A 24,430-nucleotide genomic window follows, 5' to 3' on the forward strand; every position below is an offset into this window, starting at 1 on the left:
TTGATTCTTTTTATATATATTTTAAAACTCAAAGGATGTTGTTATAATTTACCAAACCTATTTGATTAATTTGATTTTTTTCTACTCATATACATTTAAAAATATTAAGTTTTATCAATTTTAATCAATCATTTATTTTATTAATTAAATAATATAATAAATTGTACTTATTAAATAAATATAACAAAGTTCTCCATGTAAAAGTCAAGTGTACTTAAATTACTAATTACTATTTTGTATAAAACTGTAATTTGATCCGGACAAGTCAAGAAGCTTCAAAGCGACACGCTTTGTTCCTGCGCTGTTTGTTTACCGAAGCGCGCGTTATTCTTCTTGTCGCGGTAGAGTAACGGATGACATCCTCCATCCAAAAATCTACTGTTTTTTTTTTCTGACACCCAAGAAAAAGAAAAAAACTCTACTCTTTTACTTCTTCTTTCCTTCACTCAGTTTCCTTGTTCTTAAAACAAAATTTATCAGCTTTTGAGTTCTATTTTTACCATTGCTGCTACGTATGTCTCTGTTTCACCTTTCTTCTACTCTGGTTTAAATATGCTAAGTTGTTAATTGTTGTTTCCACCTTTCTTTTTTGACCTTTTCTTGGAATCAAAGCTCACTTCTTCGTTGCTTTCTGCCTCAATTTCAGCACTTCTTTTGATTGTGTGTGCGTGTGTGTGTATGTCTGTGCGGAAGCTTGTGTATTGGGCCATCTCTTATTCTTGCATCAAGATTTTTGTGGGTTTTTTATTTTTTTATTATTCTGACCCTGTAAGGAAAGATTCCTAATCTGGGACTTGATATGTTTATGTATACCATGGTATGTATGGGTAGTATTTAATGTGATTCTGTTTCTTGGTTTCAATTGATTAGTGGGTTGCTCTTTTTGGATGTATATAGTAGGCTCCTGGGAAGATAAGGTTGAAGTGAAATATTATGACTGATAATCATGGAAATAGAAGTGCAAGCTCGAGCTCGAGTTTGAATAGTAGTTCACATGATACAGAGGATGATCATACAATTGCTGCTATATTGGCCGAGGACGAAAGATTGAGACATGATGGCAAGCTTGGGAAGAGGCTGTCTCATTTGGACTCGATCCCGGTATATATGTTAATCATTGTGACAGTTTCTTTCTACCTTTATTTGATTGAGGATAGTTCTTTTACTTGTTCCGTTGTATAGGAGAATACAATCTTGATTTGGTTGTTTATGATGATCACCAGTGACCTTTTTTGGTTTTTTCGAATTGAATTCTTCTTGGAGTGCATGACAGTGACTTCTTTGTGTTGCAACTGTAAGCTAAAAACTTATCATCTAGATACCAAAATGAATGCTAACCGTTGCCCAGAGCTCCAAAAGAAATCTGTTTGATTAAGTAATTTTGATAGGGTATGATGTAACAAGAATTTGTCCTAGAGGGGCCTTTTGACAGCTTTTTCAGGGGCCTTTTTAAGTTGACGGGTATGCCCTCCCTAAATTTTGTCTTTGGATTTTGATAGGCTGAATGATTTCCTCAGTCATTAAAGCTTACCATATCAGGGTATATGAGGATGGAATTGAGGGAGTAGTATTTATGCGTCCGATTGTTTCTTGTGTGTGACATACTCATTTGCATTTATTTGTTGCATTTCTAGACTTTATTTGCTGGCAACCATAAATGTTAAGAAAAGCAATTAATCATCTTTCTGTCTATAATCCTTTTTTTGGTATTTTGCCCATTGTAAACTGAGATTCTTGTAGTCATTGCATTGTACCATGTTAAGTTCACATAACTCATGCTTGAATTTGAGAACCCATAGGAATCAAATTTGTGTAAGTTGATATTGATTATGTAGACTTACAAGCTCATGGTATTGGCAGCACACTCCTCGGGTCATTGGGGATATACCTGATCCAAATGACGCAACCTTAGACCATGAGAGGCTAGCTGAAAGGTTGTATTTCTTTTATCTCCACACATTTATGGGCATGCTTCCATCTTTTGGTGCCTGAATATTCTATTCCTAGCAGAAAACTATGAAGAGTGAAAAGTAAACTGTTAGTTTGCATATTACTAAATACAAATATAACTATTCTAACATCAATTAGATTTGTTTTCCTTCTCTACTTCTGAAGGTCTAGTTCAGTAGTTTCTTCCTTAATTTGTCTCTAGGAGTATCAAAGTACGTCTATAAAGGTCAACTTTCTTTTGTGGGAAGAGGGTGTTTCAACTTTTTCTTATGGGTGATTATTCCCAAAGTCGCCAGTAACGCTAGGGATTTGACCTGATATTTGATTTCACTATGCTGAATATATGCAACATCTTCTACATTCACAGTCAGTTTTGGTGCGATGAAATTTCATGACTTGTTTTTTTTCTTAGTGACGAAATAATGTACTGTGCCGCATATGTGCACATTGGGGTACTGGTTCTGTGGGTGATACTAACATCCCCTTTTGGAGATTCTTGTACTAGGACTAAGTTGGATGGTCGTTACCTTGGTGTGAGATATCCAACATTGGTATGAGTCCGGCATATTGAGAATGAGAAATACTAGGAATTAAGGATCCTGTATTTTGTTACTTTCATTTGGATTTTAGTCATCAATTCTAAGGGAAATTAAAGGAACTTAGTCATAGATAACCAGGTTTAGCTTATGAGTTGAACTAATTAAAACTCAATTATGGTTGGTTAAAGTTGATGTTCTTAAAGAAGGATGTACCCTAGTTGATTCTCCATTTCTAGAAAAGATTTGAAATGGGAGCTGTTCTTGGAGCAACATTAATTGTGTTGACAATGGAACTTTTCTAAATGATGTTATAAGACATTTGAAAAATGTACAGAAGCCACTCAAACTCGGAGTAATGTTCCACGAGATCCTTATTGAATCTACTATTTCTTGCTTCGACCAAAGCTAGTGGTAGTTGTAAGGGTATTCTGGTGGCTGACGTTAAACAAGGGAGGCTGGCAGAACACTATATGAAGAGATTGGTGGGGTGCGTATAGTGAGAACCTAAAATATTGGCTGGGAAGATTTACTAACGAGAAATTATCTTTGGAATGCCTTTTCGGCTCACTGCCCTATGAATCTCCATGAAACTTGTTTGGTCAGTCAGCTAGAGGCCTAACACGTGTGTCTGGAAAAACCCTTTAGATTTCTCCAAAGGATTATTGTTTACTTCTTGTGCTTTATGCTCCATGTGCTGCAATATACTTCTCCATGTGAAGTTATGATAAAGTTGTTTTAAACAAATTAGTTGAAATGTCATCTGCAGGGGCTTGCCCAGCAGAAATGACACTCCTTGGTCTTTTTCTTGCCTTTTTATCTTTTCTTTAGTCGTTACTTTTTTATTATCTTTATCCATAATAGGCATGCCATTCACACATTTAGCTATCATCAGGCTGACAACATATGGCTTAGCTGAAATGCAAATGGAGGGAGATGGAAATTGTCAGGTTGGTTTTTAAATATTGTAGCAACCATTCTCATATCTGTTTACTTGATGGAGCTTATCATGGCCTTTTACCTGATAAAGATATTAAATACTAAATGATTCTCTTCTCTAATAACTTAAACTTTTGGATGAGGTGGGCCATCAGAACCGGTCCAAACAAGAGGTCCTGAGATTGAATCCCACTCTCACCTATTTAAATAAAAAAGAGTTTCACGTACAAGGTTTTACAAAAGAAAACTGTGTGCACGTGTGGGAACATCTAAAGATATTAAATATTAAATGTTTACACAATTTCATGCATATTGGCTGTTTATTTGGTTGTGTATATGATTTTTTGTTATCCTAAGACTATCTAGATTTGATATGAATTCATTTGGGAACACCATGTAGCTTATACTATAGATACAACGAGATATCATGCCTGTCTCTTTAGTGATTGGCATAACTCTTATCCTTTGTTTCAGTAAACGTTGTTTAGTTAAAATATTCAGTGAACTTTATTGAGTAAAAAGAGTTTTGTTCTACTGCTTTATCATTTTCTTTTACAGTTTCGAGCCATTTCAGATCAGTTATTTCAGAGTCCAGATTACCACAAATATGTAAGAAAGGAGGTCGTCAAACAGGTATGATGCAGATTTATTTTACCTGCATTTCTTCTTCCTCTCTTTAAATGCTTACATGTGTCAAATTTTATCTCATGTTACTAACATGCTAAATAAGGTCTTCAGTTTTGCATGTTTTCTTCTTCCTTGCTCCAACTTTTGTTACCTTAATACGCTAATGAACTAACTTCATTTTCAATCTTCTTCTGCAAATCATAATTTGTGTTAATTTGAACTATGATGATAAAGTATTGGAATAACCAACTGAATCAGAAGGCAGTTAGAGCAAACCTTAGATGGTCTGCACAAGGGCATATATCAATCTGACCTTGAACTAACAGATATCCCCTGAGCATGCTCTTATTATGAGCTGTTGACAAAATTTGTGCTTCTTGTTACATAGAAGGATGCATAGCCTCTTTTTTACAATTTCCAGAACTTTATCATCCTTTATGAACTCTTGTGCATATAATACTGTGCTGCACCATTGATGATCCTGACTTCAACATCCCATGCAAATAAAATGAATTCTAAGACATTCTTTCAGCCCAAAGAGCAATGACAGTAGAACAATAAAACTCTCCAAGTATTATGTCAAGGATATGTATAGTTTGTATAATTAGTATCAGTACTATCAAAAGGGACTAAGTGATAGTGCCAGCAAACTGTGACTGAACAATTAGCATCATTTTAGGTCTTCAGTTTCCTGCTTGTCATCAACCCGTTGTGTCGTATGCCTCGGGTCACACATTATATAATTGTGTGATATATTTAGATCAACCTTAACTCCAAGCATGCATCTAATCAGCATCATAACTGCATTACGCATCTCTTATGAAACTGTGTCTATTTTTCTTATCTTCGCTCTTACTTATTTTCAGCTAAAACGCCACAAAAGACTATATGAAAGTTATGTCCCCATGAAGTACAAACACTATTTGAAGAAGATGAAAAGGTCAGAAGATGTGGATGTTTTTGGTATCAGTTTTCTCCCATATTATACAGTTAGAATAATGATGTTCTCTACATAATATTTGCTCGAACTAAAGGTTAGGAGAATGGGGAGATCATGTCACTCTACAAGCAGCCGCAGACCGAGTAAGTTTTACTTTGACCAAATAATACTTTAATGGCCTTTGTCTAGCTCACATTATCTGATTCTCTCTCCATCTATCTGAATATTAACACATAATGTAATCATCTCCCTTCATCGAAAGGACATGCTATCAAAAGACCCGTCTTTTAATAAAACCTTAAGGTTAGCATACCTCAACGAAATGTAAAATTTTGCATATACAATTAATTGATAGTGCAGAACTCAAGTAGCTTGTTTGCATCTCTCTTCTTTAGATAGTCCATTGAGGTACATAAATTGGTGAGCCCTGAAATACATTTGTTAGATTTTGATAATACAAAAGCAAATCCCTCAAAGTAGCTTCATGAGACAGTGTTCAACCAAGCTTGTTGTAGGTCGCTCGCGTTTGCTCGCTATGTAGTCCTTGACTTTATTAAATGTTATTGTAGACAGGAAAAATGGAATATACATGGAGAAGTTTGCCTTCAGTTGTTGCTCATTGCACTCTTTTGCTGAGTTTCTTCCTGTCACTGATTGAATAGGCAGCTAAGTCTCACCACCATTCACACACTAACAACCAAGACCCCTCATCCTCATCAACTTTCTGATATAATATGAAGTAAAAGGACTATATTCCCTTGAGTTTGCTTTCTTTCGTCCACAACTGTTTGAGATAGATTCCATTGTGCACACTTATTGGAGATTGTTTGAGAAACTTCTTATCCTATCCTTGCCTTTCCTTTTCATATATTTAATTATTTGGTTATGGTTAAGGATGTTATTATATGACGACATACTCACAGTAGTGCCATGAAGTTGCAAAATATTTAGTCAAAAATAGGCGAAGGAATCTCGAAGAACCATGTGATGTACCAGACAAACTTACATAAAAAGTCCAATCATAATATGTTCAAATTCTTTATCTAACTATTTAAAATATAGGTAATAACAACTTATACTTTCTTTAAGCGTTGAAGAAGCATCATTAAGAGTCAGCAAGTCTTGATATTGGCATGCCCGACTCATATTTTAGAGAAATGTTGTATTCTTAGAGATGGTGTTATTGATAATGCAGTCAAGTTGATGTCTGTAGTAAATACTATATTTTGTTTCGTCGTATACGTGCTTATGCTACTTTATCGAACTTTTGTAGTTTGAAGCAAAGATCTGTTTGGTCACCTCTTTTCGGGACACCTGCTACATCGAAATCCTCCCGAAGGACAAAAGCCCTCTTAGAGGTACACCATATACCTCTCGTCTTGCTTCAAATTGGTTCATTATAGTATGGCTCTCTGACGTTCAACGCCTGTAATGTAACAAAAGTTTGGTCCAAGACAAAATAGTAATTGCCTTCAATCAGGAAACAATCTGAATATGATTTGAACAATCTCAATATTACAATGATGCTATCTTAGACTCGTTCACCGGAAACTGACTCCTTCAACTCATGTTATAAGATATCTGCACATATCATAATGCATTTTATGATGGCTAATGCAAAAATAAAATTCATCTCCATTTAATTATTTTCATGTGGTTCTCGTTTCATGATCAAGGCCTATTCAGTAATTTATTATCAGATTCTGCAGTTTTCCTATAATCTTTGTTGACGGCAAAAAGTCTGCTGCGTCCTTTAATAAGTTCTTTTTTCCCATCAGCCGGAAAGAGTCTGCGACTTGTGCCTTTAAGTTTCTTGAGCCTTGAATGTGTTTGAGTATGAGGAGATAGGGAAAGTGTTTCATATGAAGTTTGCGTTGAAGGGGCATTTTAGTAGCTCCTGATAATGATGGGATAATTACATATAGATCCTTTCAGGTTTAGTCATATTACAGCCTGCTCCCTCGATTGAGGAAAATTGCATGTCAATTCCCTGTTAGAGTTTGTCGACTGCAAAATTGATGGGAAGGCCGACAAGACTCTTTGATCCCTTTGAAAATTCATGGAAAAAAATAACAACTAGGTGCATTGCATGTGCACCTCGCATGGCAGGATGAAGGGCATTCTTGTCTCTAAAGATTAGTCGGAATCGTATTAAATTTCATCTACTTGTTTAAGCAAGAAATACAAAGGTTTATAGGAGCTTAAGCTCCCACCTTCTTATTTTGGATCTTATAAGTTCTCATTCTAAAAGATCAACCAAACACTTTCCAACATCAGCTCTACATCACATTATAAGATGGGGCTAAAGCAATATACCTACTTGTGATATGTGAAATGAGCAAAAGACTACCTGTGGAAAAAAAAGTAGCAAATTACCCCCTGTGTTTTGGAAAATGAAGCAAATTGCCCCCAATTTTCCAAAACAATTTGCTATGCTTTTTTTCCACACGGGTTTTTTTTTTTTTATCATTTCTCATATCACAAGGGGACAAATCGCATTTTTTCCCATCTAAGATGTTTTAAAAAGCTTATAAGCTCACCCAGACACTTTCTAAATTGCTCTGGTCAGTCGGTCGGTGTTTTGAATTTATTCATGCTCGATTTTCTGCAGAGTTGTGGCTGAGCTTTTGGAGCGAAGTTCACTACAATTCCTTGTATCAAGCTGGAGGTATTCTTCTGCTATACCTTTCTCTCTGTTTATGCTGTTACTGTTATAAGCTTCGGAGCGGCATGAATCTTCTATCATGCCAATATGTGATTGACACGGGTTACATTTAAAATGGGATCTCATAAAATACACGTCTGGCGTGACATCAGTCTATTATTAGTGTAATAGAAGATTCTTCACCGTTCCAATCTTGGATTTTTCGAACTTGTGGCTAATACATATGCTTATTCCTATGTCCAATATTTGCCAGAGGTTCCTACAAGAACACAGAGGAAGAAGCACTGGCTTTTTTAGATTTCGGAACTAGGAAATTTATTTAATTTCCAAAGTATTTCATTTCTCAAGATATTTTAGTTTGTACCTCTAAATCTTCACTCAGATTGTCTATCTAAACTCTCCATATATATTATAAATTGTATTTGCTCTTTTTGAGATGTGTATATTGTAGTTCAGGGGTTGATTATAGTCATTTTCCACTACATTATTCTTTAATTTTTCATAATTACAGAAATCTTTTTTAAGTTTTTAACCCGATTGTTTAATTTCTTCTTTGTTCGTGGGAGTTTGGACAAAAAAAAATATGACGATAAAAGGACCCAAATTTGAGGTAATTATTTAAACAATAATTTCATATTAAAAGAATTTGAAATTCATCCGATGATACTAAAATTATCAAATAAAAGTCCAAATAGACTGGTTAATGGGTTCTAAATGAAATGCATGACAAATTTCGGCTTTGTATATATTTAACATTATTCATATCAACTTGGGGTTTTATGCAATTCCATATTTTAGATTGGATAATTAGGTTAGATTATGTTTAAGTACAATTCATTACAAGAATGATATGTGTTAAAAGCTCAATCGAAGCGAGTTCAAACTATTTAAGGGTGCATTTGGATTGATGGACTTGAATTTGAAAAAAGGATTCCAAATGACTTCGTTTGAAAGGAATTTGAAATCCATCCGTAATTATCAAAACTTAGTTCAAATTTAAATGAAAGGATTTGAAATCCTTTACATTTTTTTTTTGGGTAAATGTAAGTTTCATTAATAAAACAAGATCGTACAGTACGACAGTGATCAACTGGTGGTTTCTTCCTCGACAGGCCAAGGAATACGCTATAATCTATATAACGCACATGAACTAACAGGACGAGATAAATTAACACTGATAACCTTCTGTCTAATATCTTCCACAATAATGGTAGCTATGATATTCGGTGGTCGCTCCGTATGTTCAAAGCGTCTCAAATTTCGTTCCCTCCAAATGTGGTAAATGCAAGCAGCCAGGGAGTGCACGTTAAGCCAAGTTATTGTAATCCTTTACATTTAGAATTATCCAAATATATCCAAGAATTTGTTATACAATGTGATACACGCTACATATATTCATCACAACAAGTCCAAAAGCCTTATGCAATGACGAAGCTCGGCAATTGAGGCATTATGTCTTCCTTGCCATCAAATTTTAGAAATCTTGATACCATATTCCAAGACAGCCCGTGATTTCTCCCACAAGTCTAGAGAAGATTACACCCATGAAACGAGGAATTATGGAATAATATTTATTCTCAATTATTTTAATCCTTTTCATTGAAGTTCATATAAGTTTCGTTTGTCCGTAATTTTTTAGTCTTGTCACAAATATTTTGCAAACTCGAAACTTGTGTGATAGTTTACAAAATATAGTTAAAAATAAGGGTTGAATGATTTGAAAATTGAAATTCGTTGTAATATGAAATAATCCAGAGAAACTCAAAACATTTGTGATTACGTATTTGAAGTTTTTAGTTTCAAATCTGTCGATCCAAACTCAATGTGAGTGATTTTTCTTTTTTATAAATTTTGGGGTTGACCTAACTATTTTTGTATTTTGCTGATGAAATTAAAATTCAAAGGGGTCTAAATATAATAATTAGAAAAAATAAGGGGGTGAATATTACAAAATACCAATTCAAATAGTATGAGCAATAGACGGAAAAAGTCGGTCATTTAGTTGTTAAAAAAAATTAGATGATGATGATTGTTTTGCTGTCCCCAATATATCATACACTAATTATTATTTTTTCTTTGTCAAATAAAAAATACTAGTAATTGATTCAAGTATTTTTCTAGTGTTATTGAATTAAAATATTAATAATTTTACATGCTTTTTTTTTAAAAAAAAAAAAGAAAAAACTAGTTTTAAAAATGGTAATAAATTCTATGGTTCACATTTCGAACAGACATGGATACAACATCTATAGGATAACTCCATCTTGAAAGTTGGGTGGCATTTTTTAAAATATCTGCGATTTTTCTCGATTTCTAGTCCAATATAAAATTAATTGATTCTGTCAATCTAGTTATATGTTGCGTATTGTCAACGATTTCTAAATAAGGTGGTATGATGATATCTTGAGCAGTTATACATCCAGGACCCTTGACACAAATAGATGCATCACAAGTTTTATATGATTACTTTTGAATATAGTTTCTTTCAGATTCATTTTAAAGTTTCATGGATCGATTCTTGAATGCCTGTTATAGTAGAAAAATTCATGGGGGACGTTCTCAGAGTTTACACTTATATTTCTCCAAGCAAAGCTCTTCGCAGGGTAATGTCATTGTGTCGGCTCGATCTTTGATAAGAAGGGACAGGATAAAGCGTCCATAATAAAGATGTTTATTGTTTATTCTTGATTCAACACACTCCCACTATAGTGTCTACAATATTCCATTTTGGTGGGAGTCTTTAAGGCTGTAGTTCTTGACTTTGTCCTGATTTCCAGGCAAGATAGGCATTTGATTAGGGCCTTCTAAAAGGATCTACTAAATTTATTGAGCTATTCCAAAGGATCAAAGCGGCCTGTTATTAATGGAATTTCTTGTTGGCTCTTTGTGAAATACTCGTTCGGCCAAGAGTTTCCAAATACATCGTAAGCCTTTTTATTAGAGTTTTATAGTGCTTTTTTCTTACTTCTTTAATTTTGGATTGGGGGGCGGGCAAAGAAATTACTAGAATCTCCTTTAGATAGTAATTAAAATATTTATATAATCTAAGTTTCTCGATTATATGTAGAGAAACATATCACGTGCGATCACAATGTTGTCTTCGTCAAGAAAAAATCCAAAATTACCTCCGAATTAGGAAAAACAACTACATGGTCCTCATTCATGAGTGATGCAAATGATTATATAAATGTGTTTTGAATTTGGATCAAGCAGTTAAATCGATACGAATATCAAACTTTAATATATTTTTTTTCTCAAAATAAAATAAGTGTTTCGGCGATAAATGATCATTACTTACATAGTCAGCATCCTACGTGGATGCTGACGTGGCAAAGAATAGTTAACCACCACCACCTTACAACCGTCTGAGGAATTTTTTATGGCGCGTCTCCGGCCATGCGCATGACCACTGAACTCATCGTCCAATGTTGATTCCAATCCTATAGCATATGTTTCAATCGAAGTTTAAACGCGCCACCAATTATTGTTTGTAGTCTTGACTTAAAATCTTAATTTGTTTTCTCTTTCTTCTCAATTCCCCATTGTCCTACCTACCTACTATTTGAGACCACCACCAATCAACTCCCCATCCTCCGATGAGTTAATTGCACCTAGACCCACCCATTTTTGTCCACCATCCGGCTAGTTCTCTCTTTTTTATTTCCGCCACTTTTTTGCCTCACCCACCACTAGTTTTTCCGTCATATCTCTGCAGCTAGCAATCATCTCATCGGCGGACTAACACCCCTGTGTTCGCTCCCTATGGCACACATATCCCTCCGATCAGTTTTCGTTAACTGCACCATCTACATCAAGACCTACTCATCGGTTGACTTCTCCTATATGTTTTAATTTAGTAGCAATTTCGGTCCACCCAAAAATAACCACCCCTTGCCACATCAACCGCCACGTGTTTAAGTTGAGGTCAGTTGGCAGTCAAAAACCCTAAGCCCCAATTTGTCCGATTAATTTTTGGATAATTTTGGCCTGAATGACCAAAATTGCCACTAATTGTCAATCTAGTTGTTACAGGACTAATTTTGCCACCTCCATATACTTACAAGACTAATTTGCAATTTTTCCTTACAATGACTATGTATTTCTTATGTAGTACAGAGATTTCTTAGCAAGTTATTGGTGATTTCCTTAATGTGTGTTACTTCCAAAAACCACCGAGGATTTCTCAAAGTTTATAAGTTGGACAGAAGCCCTCCTATAGGTCTATAAGACTCGTCAAACCATGCCCATTGCCTAAATTGATGCTTGGCAAAAAACGAGGGTGTCATCAATAAATAGGAGACTGGACACTCTAGGAGTTCCTCGAGCCACTACTACCCCTTGGATTTCTCCTCCCGTTTCATATCTTGGATCAAGTTACTAAGTGCCTCTATACAAATAATAACAAGATAAGGAGAAAGAGGGGGTCTCCTTGTCCGATACCTCTCCCTAGAAGAAGAAAGCGAAATTGCGAGTCATTAAGCATGAAAGTATGTAACAAACGACACACGATGCATGATTAAAGACACGACCCAGAGAATAAAACCCTAATCTGGACAACATGCTCTCAAGAAACTTGCAAATTGCAATCAATTCTATCATATGCTTTACTCATGTCGAGTTTGATAGACACATGACCCTCACGACCACCTCTTCTAGACTTAAGGAAATTATTTAACTGGAATACTACCAATACATTATCCATGATAAGTCTCCAAAAATATATGGCTCATGACGGTGAGATAATGGAGTGAAGGAGAGGTTTGAGTCTATTAGCTATTGCTTTGGAGGCAAATTTGAAAGCTACATGGCATAAGCTAATAGGACGGAATTGAGACACGGTGGTTGGGAGTTTACGTTTGGGTATGAATACAATATGCGTGAGCTGTTGGATTTATTAATCCAATAATGCTGGACCGTAAACCCAACATTGGACTTATATGTAAAGTAATTATGTATTATAAACTGTCCAAGTTTAGACCCAATAAAGTGATCAAATAAAGTTTTAGTAATTTGGGTCTTAATGTATCTGATAGGATGTGGGTCGTTAATGTATATAGACTAATGGTGATTTCAATTTTAGTGATGGGCTAAAATTGAAGTACCTGTTATAGATATACATAGATACATGTTATGGTCCTCAGATCACACAACACTTCATTATATCTTCTTACATCCCATTATGAGAGAAAAAACAGATAGAAAAGAAACTAAAGGAAACTCTATGAAACCGTGTTGATCTGAAAGGCTGCTGACAATATTTCATTAAATTTGAAAGAAACACCTATTTTAACAGAGTTCCTTATAGCTATGGATTCAAATATAATTCTGCATTTATGGTTATAATATTTTTTGATGATTTAGCATGATCAGTTTTAGAATTGACATTAATTATTATTTCAATCCAAAGTATTTTAAAATTTCTAACATGAAGTTCTAAATGCTATGTTTTCATGTCTTAGGTTATTTTACTTTGTCTTTTTCATATGTTTATGTAGTTCTTCTTGAGCTGACTCATCTTCATCTTCGAGTGCTAATTCTGAAAAATCTCAAATATTATATTTACATATTTCCCAAATACTATAAATCTAAAATCCTAAAAAGACATGTAAGTCGATGTACGTATCCAAACATATACTTTCTAAAAATTAATTTGAAGGAAATGATATATTATCCAATCGCATTATTTAATTTTTTTTTCTATTATAAACTATCAAATACATACTAAACATTGCATTTGTATTTCATAATATTGATAAAACTTAAAACCCAAATTTTCACATTTATTATAATCAAATTATTATTAAAGAAAAATAAATATCCGTATTAATTACGAGACTAAGATTAATTAATACTTTCTTGATCACAAAACTTCAACATGTTTCTTCAACGAGGAAGTACGATCACTTAGCGCCTTCTTGTTTTGTTCGTTTATCGATTCATAATTCATGAATTAAGTCAATTAATATTATTATTTTTTCAATCTTAAATTACATTGATTATGATACGTATATTTTATCTTAAGTTATACTAATCAGGATATAATCATCATTATATATTTTTTATAAAAAATCTGCGCAGTTGGCAAATTATATTTAGCTAACATAAAAAATTCAAAAAAATAAACTTTATGTAAAATTTCGATATAAATGAAATAATAAAAATATTTCCAAAAATACAACGGAATATATAGTTTTATTTTCATTTCTAATTTTTAGAGCTAAAAAAATGGAGTTTTTTTTCATTTGAAATTGATAATTCGTTTTTACATGTATATATATATATATAAATAATATTTATTAGGATAATTATATTGGCATTTACTCAAGTTAGGTTTAAATATATAAACACCTCATATTCTTTACAAAATTACAAATACACCCTTATAATTGTAGAAACAAATATACTCTATATATTTAGTGACAAAAATTTTACCTAAACACTCGGGATACATTACACTTATACTCCCAGTAATTTAATGAAGTATAGGGAGTATTTTTGTAATTTGAACATAATTTCAAGAAATGTTAATGTAATTTACCCTACGTTTTTTTTGGGTAAAAGTAAGTTTTTTTAATAAAACAAGATTGTACAGTACAAGGGTGCTTAACTGATGATTTCTCCCTCGACAAGCCAAGTAATACGCCATAATCTATATAAGTGATTTACCCTGCTTATTTAAGTGTTAGCTTAGAACTGTGACTGGACAAGCAAAAGTAGTATTTCGAGGGCAAATGTAATTTTCAGTATTGTTTGATTCATTTTTCAAGAATTACTTTGAAATTAATTTTCAAGAGTTATTTTTTTTCAGTAGCATTATGCACATTAAATAATTTTTAATTAACTTTTAAAAATCAATTACAAAATTGTAAATTTAAATATTACAACTAATTCTGCAAAATCAATTATATTATAATAAATTATTCTTATAATCAATTATGTAATTATCGGGCTGATAATGATGAGTTCAAGAATTAATTAATAATTTAAAGGGATAATTACATTCTCCTCCCTTGAAATTTAGTATAATTACACGTAAAACCTTTATAATTTAGAAAATTATATCGAGCATCCCTGAGGTTTGTTTTCATTTAACAAATAAGTCCCAACATTAGTCAAAATTTATTGAATTTATTGATATTAACAAAAAATTCAGAAAATAATCTATATATACCTCCAGTTGACTTATTATTGATTTATTGCCGGTCAAATAACTCTTTTGATTATTAAATTATCCTCATATGTCTTCACGCATTAGTATATGTGAGTCAAGATGCATAGTGAGTCGGATCGGCCCAGGACTAGCACGGCCCATCTCAAAAAAATCCGGCCCAGGATCGACCCACTACTATTTATGGTTGGTCTTGAGGCGGTCCTAAATCTCTAAGTGGGCCCATTGGATTCATTTTTAAACCTAGGCCCAACTTATGGACCGGCTTGTTTGAGGCCTAGACCAAGACAACATAGGTCTGAATGTGCTTGTTTAATTATTTTTTTTACAATTATTTAAATTTTGTAATTATCTTTTGAAATATATAAATAATAAATTAAATCACATAAAAATTATATATATATAAATAATAGTTAAGAATATATGTAATGAACTTAAAAAATAAAGGCCAAACAAGCCCTCCCCAGGCTCGGTCCAGGACCAGGTATTGGGCCACTGTGCTGGGTTAGTCCTAAGTATTGATTCTTGGGATCGGCCCAGGACCGACCCAGATCCGCTTGAACCAGCCTATTTTTTATTAGTCCAATCCGATCTTGGGTTGAGTTAGCCCAGCCCGAGCCACTATGCATCTTGATATGTGAGGAGGTATGTGATTACTATTATAACGGTAGTTTAGTCGAAAAAATCGTTTTATTTGCAATAAGTCAGTAACAAGTCAATCGATGGTAAGTATCAATTTTCATTCAGTATTTTTATTAATATCAACAGATTTAATGAATTTTAACTAATAAAGAGACTTATTTGTTAGATTGAAACAAAACTCAAAAATATTATATGAATTTATCAAACTACATAAAATCAAATTTTATAAGTGGAGAGTATAATTAGTTTTAATTTAAAAAATAAAATAAAATGAATTAAGAGCTCAGATCCCAACACAGATCAAAAAGTCAAATGTTAATTCTTCCTTATTAAGTCTGCCAGTTAATGATTTAAGAAAACAACATAAATTAAATTATCTCTCTCTCTCTCTCTCTCTCTCTCATCACACAAACCTTCTCTCTCTAATCTGACATTCACTTTCCCGGAAGCAAAACCAAACCCCCCGCCCCCACACCCCCACTCCTCCCCCCCATATGTACATACAATTATTATATACACAGATTCCCTCGCCCTCCCTCCAACACACAGGAGATATAGACGCTAGTTAACCGCTTACTGCGTGAACTGTGTGTAACAGTGGATCTTTCTTGGTCTGCTTCAAAGCCCTGAGTACCAAAAAGGAGGGCTTGGGCTTGGGCTGAGAGGGATTTATCTCTTTGTGACTGCGCTTGTTCCTTTTTTCTGTTTTTGGGTGTGTTTTGTTTTTAGCTCTTCGGTCAATCTCGTGGTTATGGAGAGATCTGACGGAAAAGGTTTGAATGACTTCATCCACCCATCCAGCAGCTCAGTTTCTGGTTCGTAGCTCTATGTTCGTCTTAATCTAGTCATGCTGCCGTTTTCTTTCTTCTTTTTCGTTTGTGTTTCGGTCCGGACCTCTGTTTACTTAGTCTTTTTTTTTTTCCTGGGTATTTGGGGTTGTTGTTTATGGTTTCTTATGGAAAAAGATGAGGGTTTGAGCTTGTTTGATTTAGTGTGGATATGATTTGTGCTACAGTCGCTTATGGGTGACTGTAAATTAACCTTTTGTTTTGAATTTCTTAACGCAGATAGTGCGCTGTTTGATGCATCTCAATACGCTTTTTTCGGGAAAGGTGTAGTGGATGAAGTCGAACTGGGGGGTTTGGAATATGAAGATGAGGATGTTCCAGTGATTGGTGGCAAATTTGGTGGAGAGGATGAGTTGAATGAGTATCATTTGTTTGACAAAGATGAGGTAAATTAGGGAAAAAGATTGGCACTAATTGTTTATCTTTAGAGAATTCTATGTTTAAGAAATTAGTCTGTAATGTGTTTTTGGCCCTTTATAATTTTTTTGCTCCTGATCTGATTGAGATGGAATGTGTGTAGTCTAAAAGTTGCAAGAGTATCATTGAGGTGAAAATATAGGTATATCCTGATTAACAGCTTTTAAAGTATCTGTATGAAGTTTGGATTTTCATTACACAGCTGGCTTCTTACCATCTTTTGGCTATAATAATTAAATCTTGAGTGTGGGTTTTTGGAATATGGGATAGAAAAGGTGGTTTCTCCATGTGCAGAAGTTGCATGATTGAAGTTGTGAAGATGCATTAAATAAGCATCTGTTTGGTAATTATTCAGCAAATTGAAGAAATTATATGCTTCTTGATTGCACCTATTCAGTGTTATTTATTTGTTACGAGAAAGTTTTTTTGTTTGTTAGTCTAATTTTCGTGCACCAGCTATGGACATGGAGTGCTTAGCTATTGACTGGCATTTCATTGTTTTATTTTTCTAGGGATCAGGATTAGGATCATTGTCTGACATGGATGACCTGGCTACTACCTTTGCAAAGGTGAGCAGCATTTTACCAGGAAATCTTTAAACATTTCATGGTTCTGGTACCGGAATTTGCTTGTTCTTATAGTCAGTTATTCCTGGTGTGCCATCTGGAGGTTCTTCCTCAAGCTATTGTTTTGTTGGTGTATTATTATAATGCCACCTATTATGATCATGATACTGGATATGAGTAACCTATAACTTGGAGATTTAAATGGCTTCTCCCTTTGAGTTTATGGAAAATTTATGCTGTATAAGTCTGAAAGGGGCCAATATTTGTTGTGCAGCTCCTGCTTTTAATGATGTTTTGTAGGGTCCACTAGGAAATCATATTGATCGTGGTGACCTATCCTCTAGATAAGGAAACATTGTTCCCCCCCAGCTAAAAGTGATTTGATAAATTTGTATTTGAAAAGAAGATCAAAAGAAAACTTGGGATATGATATTCCTTAAATGCTGATAGCTGAATTCAGATAGACAGTGCTGATAGTTTATACACAGTAAATTGCTGAAATGATTTACTCATCGTAAATCCACTCAAAGGATGTCCTGAAAGAATCAGCTTTACTGCTCGAGAATACCAAGGTGTCCGGATTTGAAATTGTGTGTGCTGTCACGATTGTTTTTTCACCTGCTTCATCCTTTCACTTATTTTCATCATTTTTATGCAGCTGAACAGAGTTGTTTCTGGACCAAGACATCCTGGCGTTATTGGTGATCGAGGATCTGGATCTTTCTCAAGGGAAAGTGAGTTAATTGTTTTCTTCCCTTCTAATTCATGTTCTATCTGCTAGTTATTTTGTAGTTTATAGCTGTAGGGCATTTTGTCTTGCATTAGAGGTAGCTTTCTAAAGTCCTTTTAATTGATCAGTTGTATCATTTTTGCAAAAACCAACTGCCTTGATGTATTGCTTGTCATCAAACTTATTAACAGTCTAAGTCAAATGAACGAGAATTCTGCTGCATTCTCATTATAGAAGGAAGGTAAGTTTGACTATAAACAATACCCTTTCTTCCCTAGAGAGAGGGCAGTTGTTCTAGTATGCTATATACCTAATAGGTTTTCTGTGCTCGTGTGGTTTTAGGATCAATATGGTTTCCATGGGGTAATTGGCATTTCACACCCTCGAATTAGACCCTTTCACCATATTGCACCCTAAAACTCAAAAATGGCATATTGCACTCTCAAATTTACTTTTCTTGGCACAGTGCACCCTGGCGGAGATTTCAGTTGATATGACCACCGGAAAACATTTTCCAGTCAAAGAGACATTTTTTTTAACAAAATTTTCTCTCTATCTTTCTTTCTGCATCATTTTTTTCACACTTGCCTCATGTCATAGGACCCCCCCGTTACTCCAAATTTCTTCCCCTCTTTCCTTTTACTTACTGGAAAGTAGTCTTGGTTTGTGTAGGCTAAAACAAAGCTGTGCAATGCCTCTTGGTGTCAAGAAAGTAAGGAAAAAAATATTGCATGGAAAATCGTCTAGCTAGAGATCAAGTAATTGAGAAATAATTAATATGAAAGAATTATTTATTGTACCATTTATAATATGCAGTGGAAGTAGTGACAAAGAAATCTATACTCGTGAGAGGGGTTTCTCAAATATGAGGTAAGAGTGGAAAATAAATATGAAACAATGCAAAAAGTTTTTTGCATTCAAAGCGTAAGAGAGTAATTTTCAGTGGATCATTTTCCCCTTGAAATACTGAAAAATTCTTTTTTGTCGGTGAGCATTACTGCTGGAACGTCACCCAAGGTGCATTGTGCAATGAAAGTTTGGAGGGTACAACCTGCCAATTTCTGAATTTTATGATGCAATGTGTCAAAATGGTCTAATTTGAGGGTGCATGATGCCAATTACCCCATTTCCAGGAGGACCTAGAATGAAAATCTAGTTTTACCCAGATTGGAAGAATTTCCATGCTTTCTCTGCCAAAAGTCAGAAGCTCGAATAGATCCAAAATTTTGGGGCCATCTTCCAGTGATCAGTCACATTGCCAACCAGTTTTAAGTTATTACACGTGCTCCATAAGAAACTGCTTTCATTTTAAACTTAGAAGTTGACCCCATCTGTCAAAAGACCAAGATTCCAAATTTCTTTAGCTATGCAAAGCTGCCATCAATCTGACTTGGATCCTTGGGGTCTTCCAGAACCAAATAATTTGAACTCCAAAATTCTGTACTCTCTGGGAAAGAAAAGATTGGCAAGTTAGTGTAGACAGTTCATCCTTGTTGCAACCAAGATAACTTCCATGATTAGTGTTGCTGGCCAGTTGTGGTTGTGATGATGAGCTCTTATGCATATTAACAAGATGTTTGTGTATGAAGCTTTCCCTTTATGAAAATTCAGATTTTATATTTGTAAACAGTATTTTGCTAAGGTGATAGGAAAAATTGGTTTCAGAATAAATTTTAGCTACCGAGTATTTGTCCCACTCTGCAAATGTCGTGTGTCTCTAATACATTTCCACCATATGGAATAAATTTATAACAACATTTTGTAATGATAATGTACTTGTGGACTCCTGGGTATTCATATACTTTCCTTATGCCAGGGAATTGAATGGAATAAATTTCAGTAGGGAATTAAGTTCTCTTTTTGGAGATGTAGTTGGGATCGATGAGTTTGTACATACTCTCCAAAAAAGATGCTGCAATTGCAGATACCGAAGCAATTCCAAATGATTGACCAACATCTGCATGTTCTCTTGTGTAAATAACTATTTCCAGTTATGTTGGTTATGGAATTGTGAATTTATGAGATTGTTTGCTGATGCTCAATAGATTTACTGGTTAGTGATATATAGTATAACCTTTATGCAAAAGTAAATTCTTTTAATGATTGTTGGACATGGATAAGTTTAACTGGATTTTCGCCGGATTTGATCAGTGAAATGAATGTCGGCTGTCACATCATTAATCCATAAGGAAAGTTTTGAATTTGTTCAAAAGTTGGTTAAGATACACACAATATCTGGAAAATTGTAATTGAAATTCTTAACTGCATCGGCAAGTATGTGCTTTAGTTTTTGCATCTTTGTTTCATGATTTAATTGGCAGCTTTGTGATTAACATGAGGTTTACTTCAGGTTCATCGGCTACAGAATGGGCTCGAGAAGCTGATTTTCCTGATTGGCCCGACCATCACATGTCTGACTCAGAATGCTATGAGGAAAGCAAGAGATGGTCATCACAGCCCCGTCTCTCTTCAATGTATCTTCCAGAATCAAAACCATTATACAGAGCATCCTCGTACCCTGAGCAGCCGCAACCACTGCAACATTTCTCTAGTGAGCCCATTTTAGTCCCAAAGTCATCTTTTACTTCCTTCCCTCCACCGGAATCTCAACAAGTGTCGCAGGGCAATACTCATCATCTTAATATGTCATCGCTGTCTGGTGGGCCTCAGTCTCCTTTCTCTGCACCGAACAATGCTGCACTGTCTAATTTTGCTCTGCATTTGTCTGGCTTGCCTCATGGATTCCATTATAATACCAACATGTCTCACTTAACCTCATCCAACGTCTCTCGCCATAATCGGCTTCAAAACCAATGGAGTAGCCATGCGGGTGTTCTTCATGGGGATCATTCTATACCCTTGAACAATATCTTGCAGCACCAGTATCAAAATGGGTTATTACCATTGCAACTGCTATCCCCACAGCAACAGAGGGGTCGCCCTTCTTTTCAACAATCACTAGCCCATCTGTCAGCGTTACAGTCACAAATATTTAATACCTTTCCTTCACCAGCACATTTGAGTAAATATGGACTTGCTGATAAGAGAGAGTCAAAACCTAAATCAGCACAGAAAGGTAGACATTCTGTGCGATTTTCCCATCAAGGCTCTGATGCTAGCAGCCATAAGAGTGACAGTAACTTGCCACAGTTCAGATCAAAGTACATGACTGCTGAAGAAATAGAGAGCATACTTAAAATGCAGCATGCTGCAACCCATGGCAATGACCCATATATTGATGATTATTACCACCAAGGCCGTCTTGCTAAGAAATCTGCTGAAACAAGGTCAAAATATCGTTTTTGCCCATCCCACCAGAGGGAACAATCATCCCGATCCCGTAACAGTAGTGACTCACAACCACATCTTCATGTTGATGCTCTTGGAAGGGTTTGCTTATCTTCAATTCGTAGGCCGCGCCCTCTTCTTGAAGTTGACCCGCCTCCCTCTGCTTGTGGAGATGGAAATCCTGAGCAGAAAATATCAGAGAAGCCTTTGGAACACGAACCGATGCTTGCAGCTAGGGTAACAATTGAAGATGCACTTTGTCTTCTTCTGGATGTGGAAGACATTGACCGACTCTTACAGCATACTCAACCCCAGGATGGTGGAAGCCAGCTTAGGCGGAAGCGCCATGTTCTCTTAGAAGGCTTAGCTGCGTCTCTTCAGCTGGTTGACCCACTAGGGAAAAGTGGTAACTCTGTTGGGCTGTCCGCCAAGGATGATATAGCATTTTTACGTATTGTTTCCCTCTCCAAAGGCCGGAAACTGATCTCGAAGTTTCTTCAGCTTCTTTTACCTGGCAGCGAACTTGCTCGAATAGTCTGCATGGCCATCTTCCGCCATTTAAGATTTCTCTTCGGGGGTCTACCTTCTGATCCAGAAGCGGCCAATACCATTAGCGATCTTGCTAAAACAGTCTCTGTATGTGTCAGTGGCATGGATCTTAATTCACTTAGTGCTTGTCTTGCTGCTGTGGTTTGTTCCTCCGAACGCCCACCTCTCCGTCCAGTAGGGAGCCCTGCTCGAGATGGTGCCTCAGTCATCTTGAAGTCTGTTTTAGAAAGAGCAACTTACTTATTAAGGGATCCTCAGTTTTCCAGTAACTTCAGCATTCCTAATCCTACTCTCTGGCAGGCTTCCTTTGATGCCTTCTTTGGTCTCCTGACAAAGTACTGTGTGAGCAAATATGATAGTATTGTGCAATCATTAATTGCACAGAACGTGCCAAACACAGAGGCAATTGGTTCAGAGGCTGCAAGAGCTGTGAGTAGGGAGATTCCCGTGGAACTTCTTCGTGCTAGTCTGCCACACACTGATGAGAGTCAGAAGAAGTTGTTACTGAATTTTGCTCAGCGATCCATGCCTGTTACTGGGTTTAATGCTCATAGCGGAAGTAGTGCACAAATAAATCCCGAGTCAGTGCGAGGCTGAGATGGTGACTTTCACACACTATTAGTTCTAAATGTGGTCTCTTGAGGCCATTCTCTTGGCTGCTCTTCTTTTCTCTGGGTATTTTGCTTTTATGTCTGTGATACTAAGATCGAAGCATGGAGCACACTGCATGTGCATGCTTCTGGCGGAATTTTAACGCCTAAAAGTTCTACATTGAGTATTTCAGTGCTCAAGGTTTCCTCCTCCCCCCCCCCCCCCCCCCCCCCCCGCTTGCTCTGCTCCCTCTCTCTAGTCCCTCCTTCCCCTGCAGTCCATGAAAGGTTTGTTTTCTTGCATAGCTGTGTATTTATGTCAAAAGCTCTAGAATGTTTTTTAATCTAGAGAGCTTTATGTCGACGCTTTTCTGTAAACTTTGGATGAAACCTGTACGTGTAAGGGTGGAAATGTAAAGGTGAACCATTTAGAATGCTGACAATTGTGGAGCTTCGTCTTACCTGGCTTCCTCCTAAAGTCTGTAGAAACTTGTTTTATAGAATGGATAGCAGGCAGTAGCACAGGTTTGGAGCCAGGTTTTCAAGAGGAAGCTTGTAATAATTTCTGGCATTCTTGTTTGTTGAATATTTTGATCCTACTAGCCCACTTTTAAAGGCTGTGCGGATCTGTTGTCAACTTATTTGTGCTTCTCTGTTTCTACTGTCTTCTCTGTCTCTACACATACACACATATGAATAGATGTAGTATGTTTCTTCTGATGTACATTGGGATAATTAGTGTTTTCGACATTCTCTCCACTAAAGCTTTGACGTTCGTATGGAATTTAGTCAATAAGGGGCTTTCTTATATTTACCATGTCTGATATCATGAAACTTTGAAGACTTAAGTCGCATTACTAGCCGGACCTAAACTCGCAGACATGGTATAATTTCCAGATTTTGCTATTTGACATTTGGTGCTTATAAGAAAGATCCTACCGGCAATAACTATGTCGGAAAAGCCCAGTGAAACTGTATGCACTTCTTTATAGCTGTGGAAGAGTTCTGCATTCATTTGCTTGTGTCGTTCTTTTGGTTTTTTCATCTGTTATGCCAGTTGAAGGGGTCCTGTTTCTTTACATTTTTGTATAGCTATCTATGTCTGGTGAGAAGCTTCTACTTTTCCTTCTTACTGCTATCTTCATTAAATTCTTATTTTAGGTATCTCGCACGTCATTCACTGTGATGTACAGTTAGTAGGGATGGCAACAGGACGAGTTTGGGTGGGTTGCAAACCACTGTGTCCCTTCAAGAATTTCTTGGACCTAAGACCCTCTTGGGAGTCTGTGGGTGGTTGGAACCGATAAACTCATTGACAATGTTGTTTTTTATTAAACTAACTAGTTATGAGCGCACGCGATTTTTGTGTATAAAGAGAATTTTTATGTGAGATAATTAAAAAAAAAGAAATTTATAAAAAGAACAGATTATTATTATAAACTATAATAAACATGAAGAAGGTAATTTGAAAAAGACGTGGATAGTTAAGAAAAAAAATGTAACTGTGAGATTATTAAAAGATATTGAGATTACTATCTAATCAATTTTATTCAAAAGATATGGTACGACAAAAAGTTTTTTTTTTATTTTTTATTTATACATGCATCAGAATTCATGATGAACTTTGGGAAGGTGGAGTCGAAATTATTATGAGAAAATATGCTAAACTAGTCAAAATGAATGAACACGTTCAATTAAAAAAAATAAAATCGATTCATTTTTTTTCTTACGACACGTTAATCAAATCTAGATTTTCGGATTTATCGGACAAAAGACCAATCCGCCTTTGAGTTCCGATTGGAATTCTGATGAGGTAAATACAATGCATGATTCACATTTCAAAACAGCCATGAATACAACATCTATACCTTCATTTTTCATCCCTGGAGTTATATGACATTTTTGTAAGATTATCTGTTATTTTTTCCAAACCTTTTAATTGAAAGGTTAAACGCAATTTACCTCATGTGTTAGT

General features: G+C 35.4%; 2 protein-coding genes across 5 annotated transcripts; both read left to right on the forward strand.

The window, feature by feature from the left end:
- Positions 1–352: 352 nt before the first annotated feature.
- LOC105178579 (Cysteine proteinases superfamily protein) lies at positions 353–8,089 on the forward strand. Of its 4 annotated transcripts, none has more exons than XM_011102080.3 (10): positions 353–512; positions 898–1,101; positions 1,861–1,934; positions 3,382–3,436; positions 3,984–4,058; positions 4,919–4,992; positions 5,087–5,135; positions 6,266–6,350; positions 7,604–7,660; positions 7,911–8,089. In XM_011102080.3, the coding sequence occupies exons 2-10, from the start codon at positions 934–936 to the stop codon at positions 7,952–7,954; spliced, it is 681 nt and encodes a 226-aa protein (XP_011100382.1). In that variant the 5' UTR covers positions 353–512; positions 898–933; the 3' UTR covers positions 7,955–8,089. The 4 variants fall into 4 exon arrangements, with proteins under 4 accessions (XP_011100382.1, XP_011100388.1, XP_011100384.1 ...); XM_011102086.3 differs by having other exon boundaries at positions 360–512; positions 901–1,101; XM_011102082.2 differs by lacking the exon at positions 353–512 and adding an exon at positions 519–817.
- Positions 8,090–15,938: 7,849 nt separating this feature from the next.
- Positions 15,939–23,116, forward strand: LOC105178578 (Topoisomerase II-associated protein PAT1). The gene is made up of 5 exons (XM_011102079.3): positions 15,939–16,282; positions 16,535–16,701; positions 17,245–17,301; positions 17,957–18,032; positions 20,379–23,116. Exons 1-5 carry the CDS (start codon positions 16,219–16,221, stop codon positions 22,460–22,462), a joined length of 2,448 nt encoding a protein of 815 aa, XP_011100381.1. The 5' UTR covers positions 15,939–16,218; the 3' UTR covers positions 22,463–23,116.
- The last annotated feature ends 1,314 nt before the right edge of the window (positions 23,117–24,430 follow it).

This window comes from Sesamum indicum, linkage group LG12 (assembly GCF_026168435.1).
Source record: "Sesamum indicum cultivar Baizhima isolate 11 linkage group LG12, ASM2616843v1, whole genome shotgun sequence".
NCBI classification, from domain to species: domain Eukaryota; kingdom Viridiplantae; phylum Streptophyta; class Magnoliopsida; order Lamiales; family Pedaliaceae; genus Sesamum; species Sesamum indicum.

Bases quoted from the DNA above. Each gene is read 5' to 3' on its own strand.
- LOC105178579 (XM_011102080.3), top strand. From the start codon at position 934: ATGACTGATAATCATGGAAATAGAAGTGCAAGCTCGAGCTCGAGTTTG. The intron at 6,351-7,603 runs GTACACCATATA...GATTTTCTGCAG, and splicing joins GGACAAAAGCCCTCTTAGAG to AGTTGTGGCTGAGCTTTTGG. The intron at 7,661-7,910 runs GTATTCTTCTGC...AATATTTGCCAG, and splicing joins TTCCTTGTATCAAGCTGGAG to AGGTTCCTACAAGAACACAG.
- LOC105178578 (XM_011102079.3), top strand. From the start codon at position 16,219: ATGGAGAGATCTGACGGAAAAGGTTTGAATGACTTCATCCACCCATCC. The intron at 16,702-17,244 runs GTAAATTAGGGA...TTATTTTTCTAG, and splicing joins ATTTGTTTGACAAAGATGAG to GGATCAGGATTAGGATCATT. The intron at 18,033-20,378 runs GTGAGTTAATTG...GGTTTACTTCAG, and splicing joins TGGATCTTTCTCAAGGGAAA to GTTCATCGGCTACAGAATGG.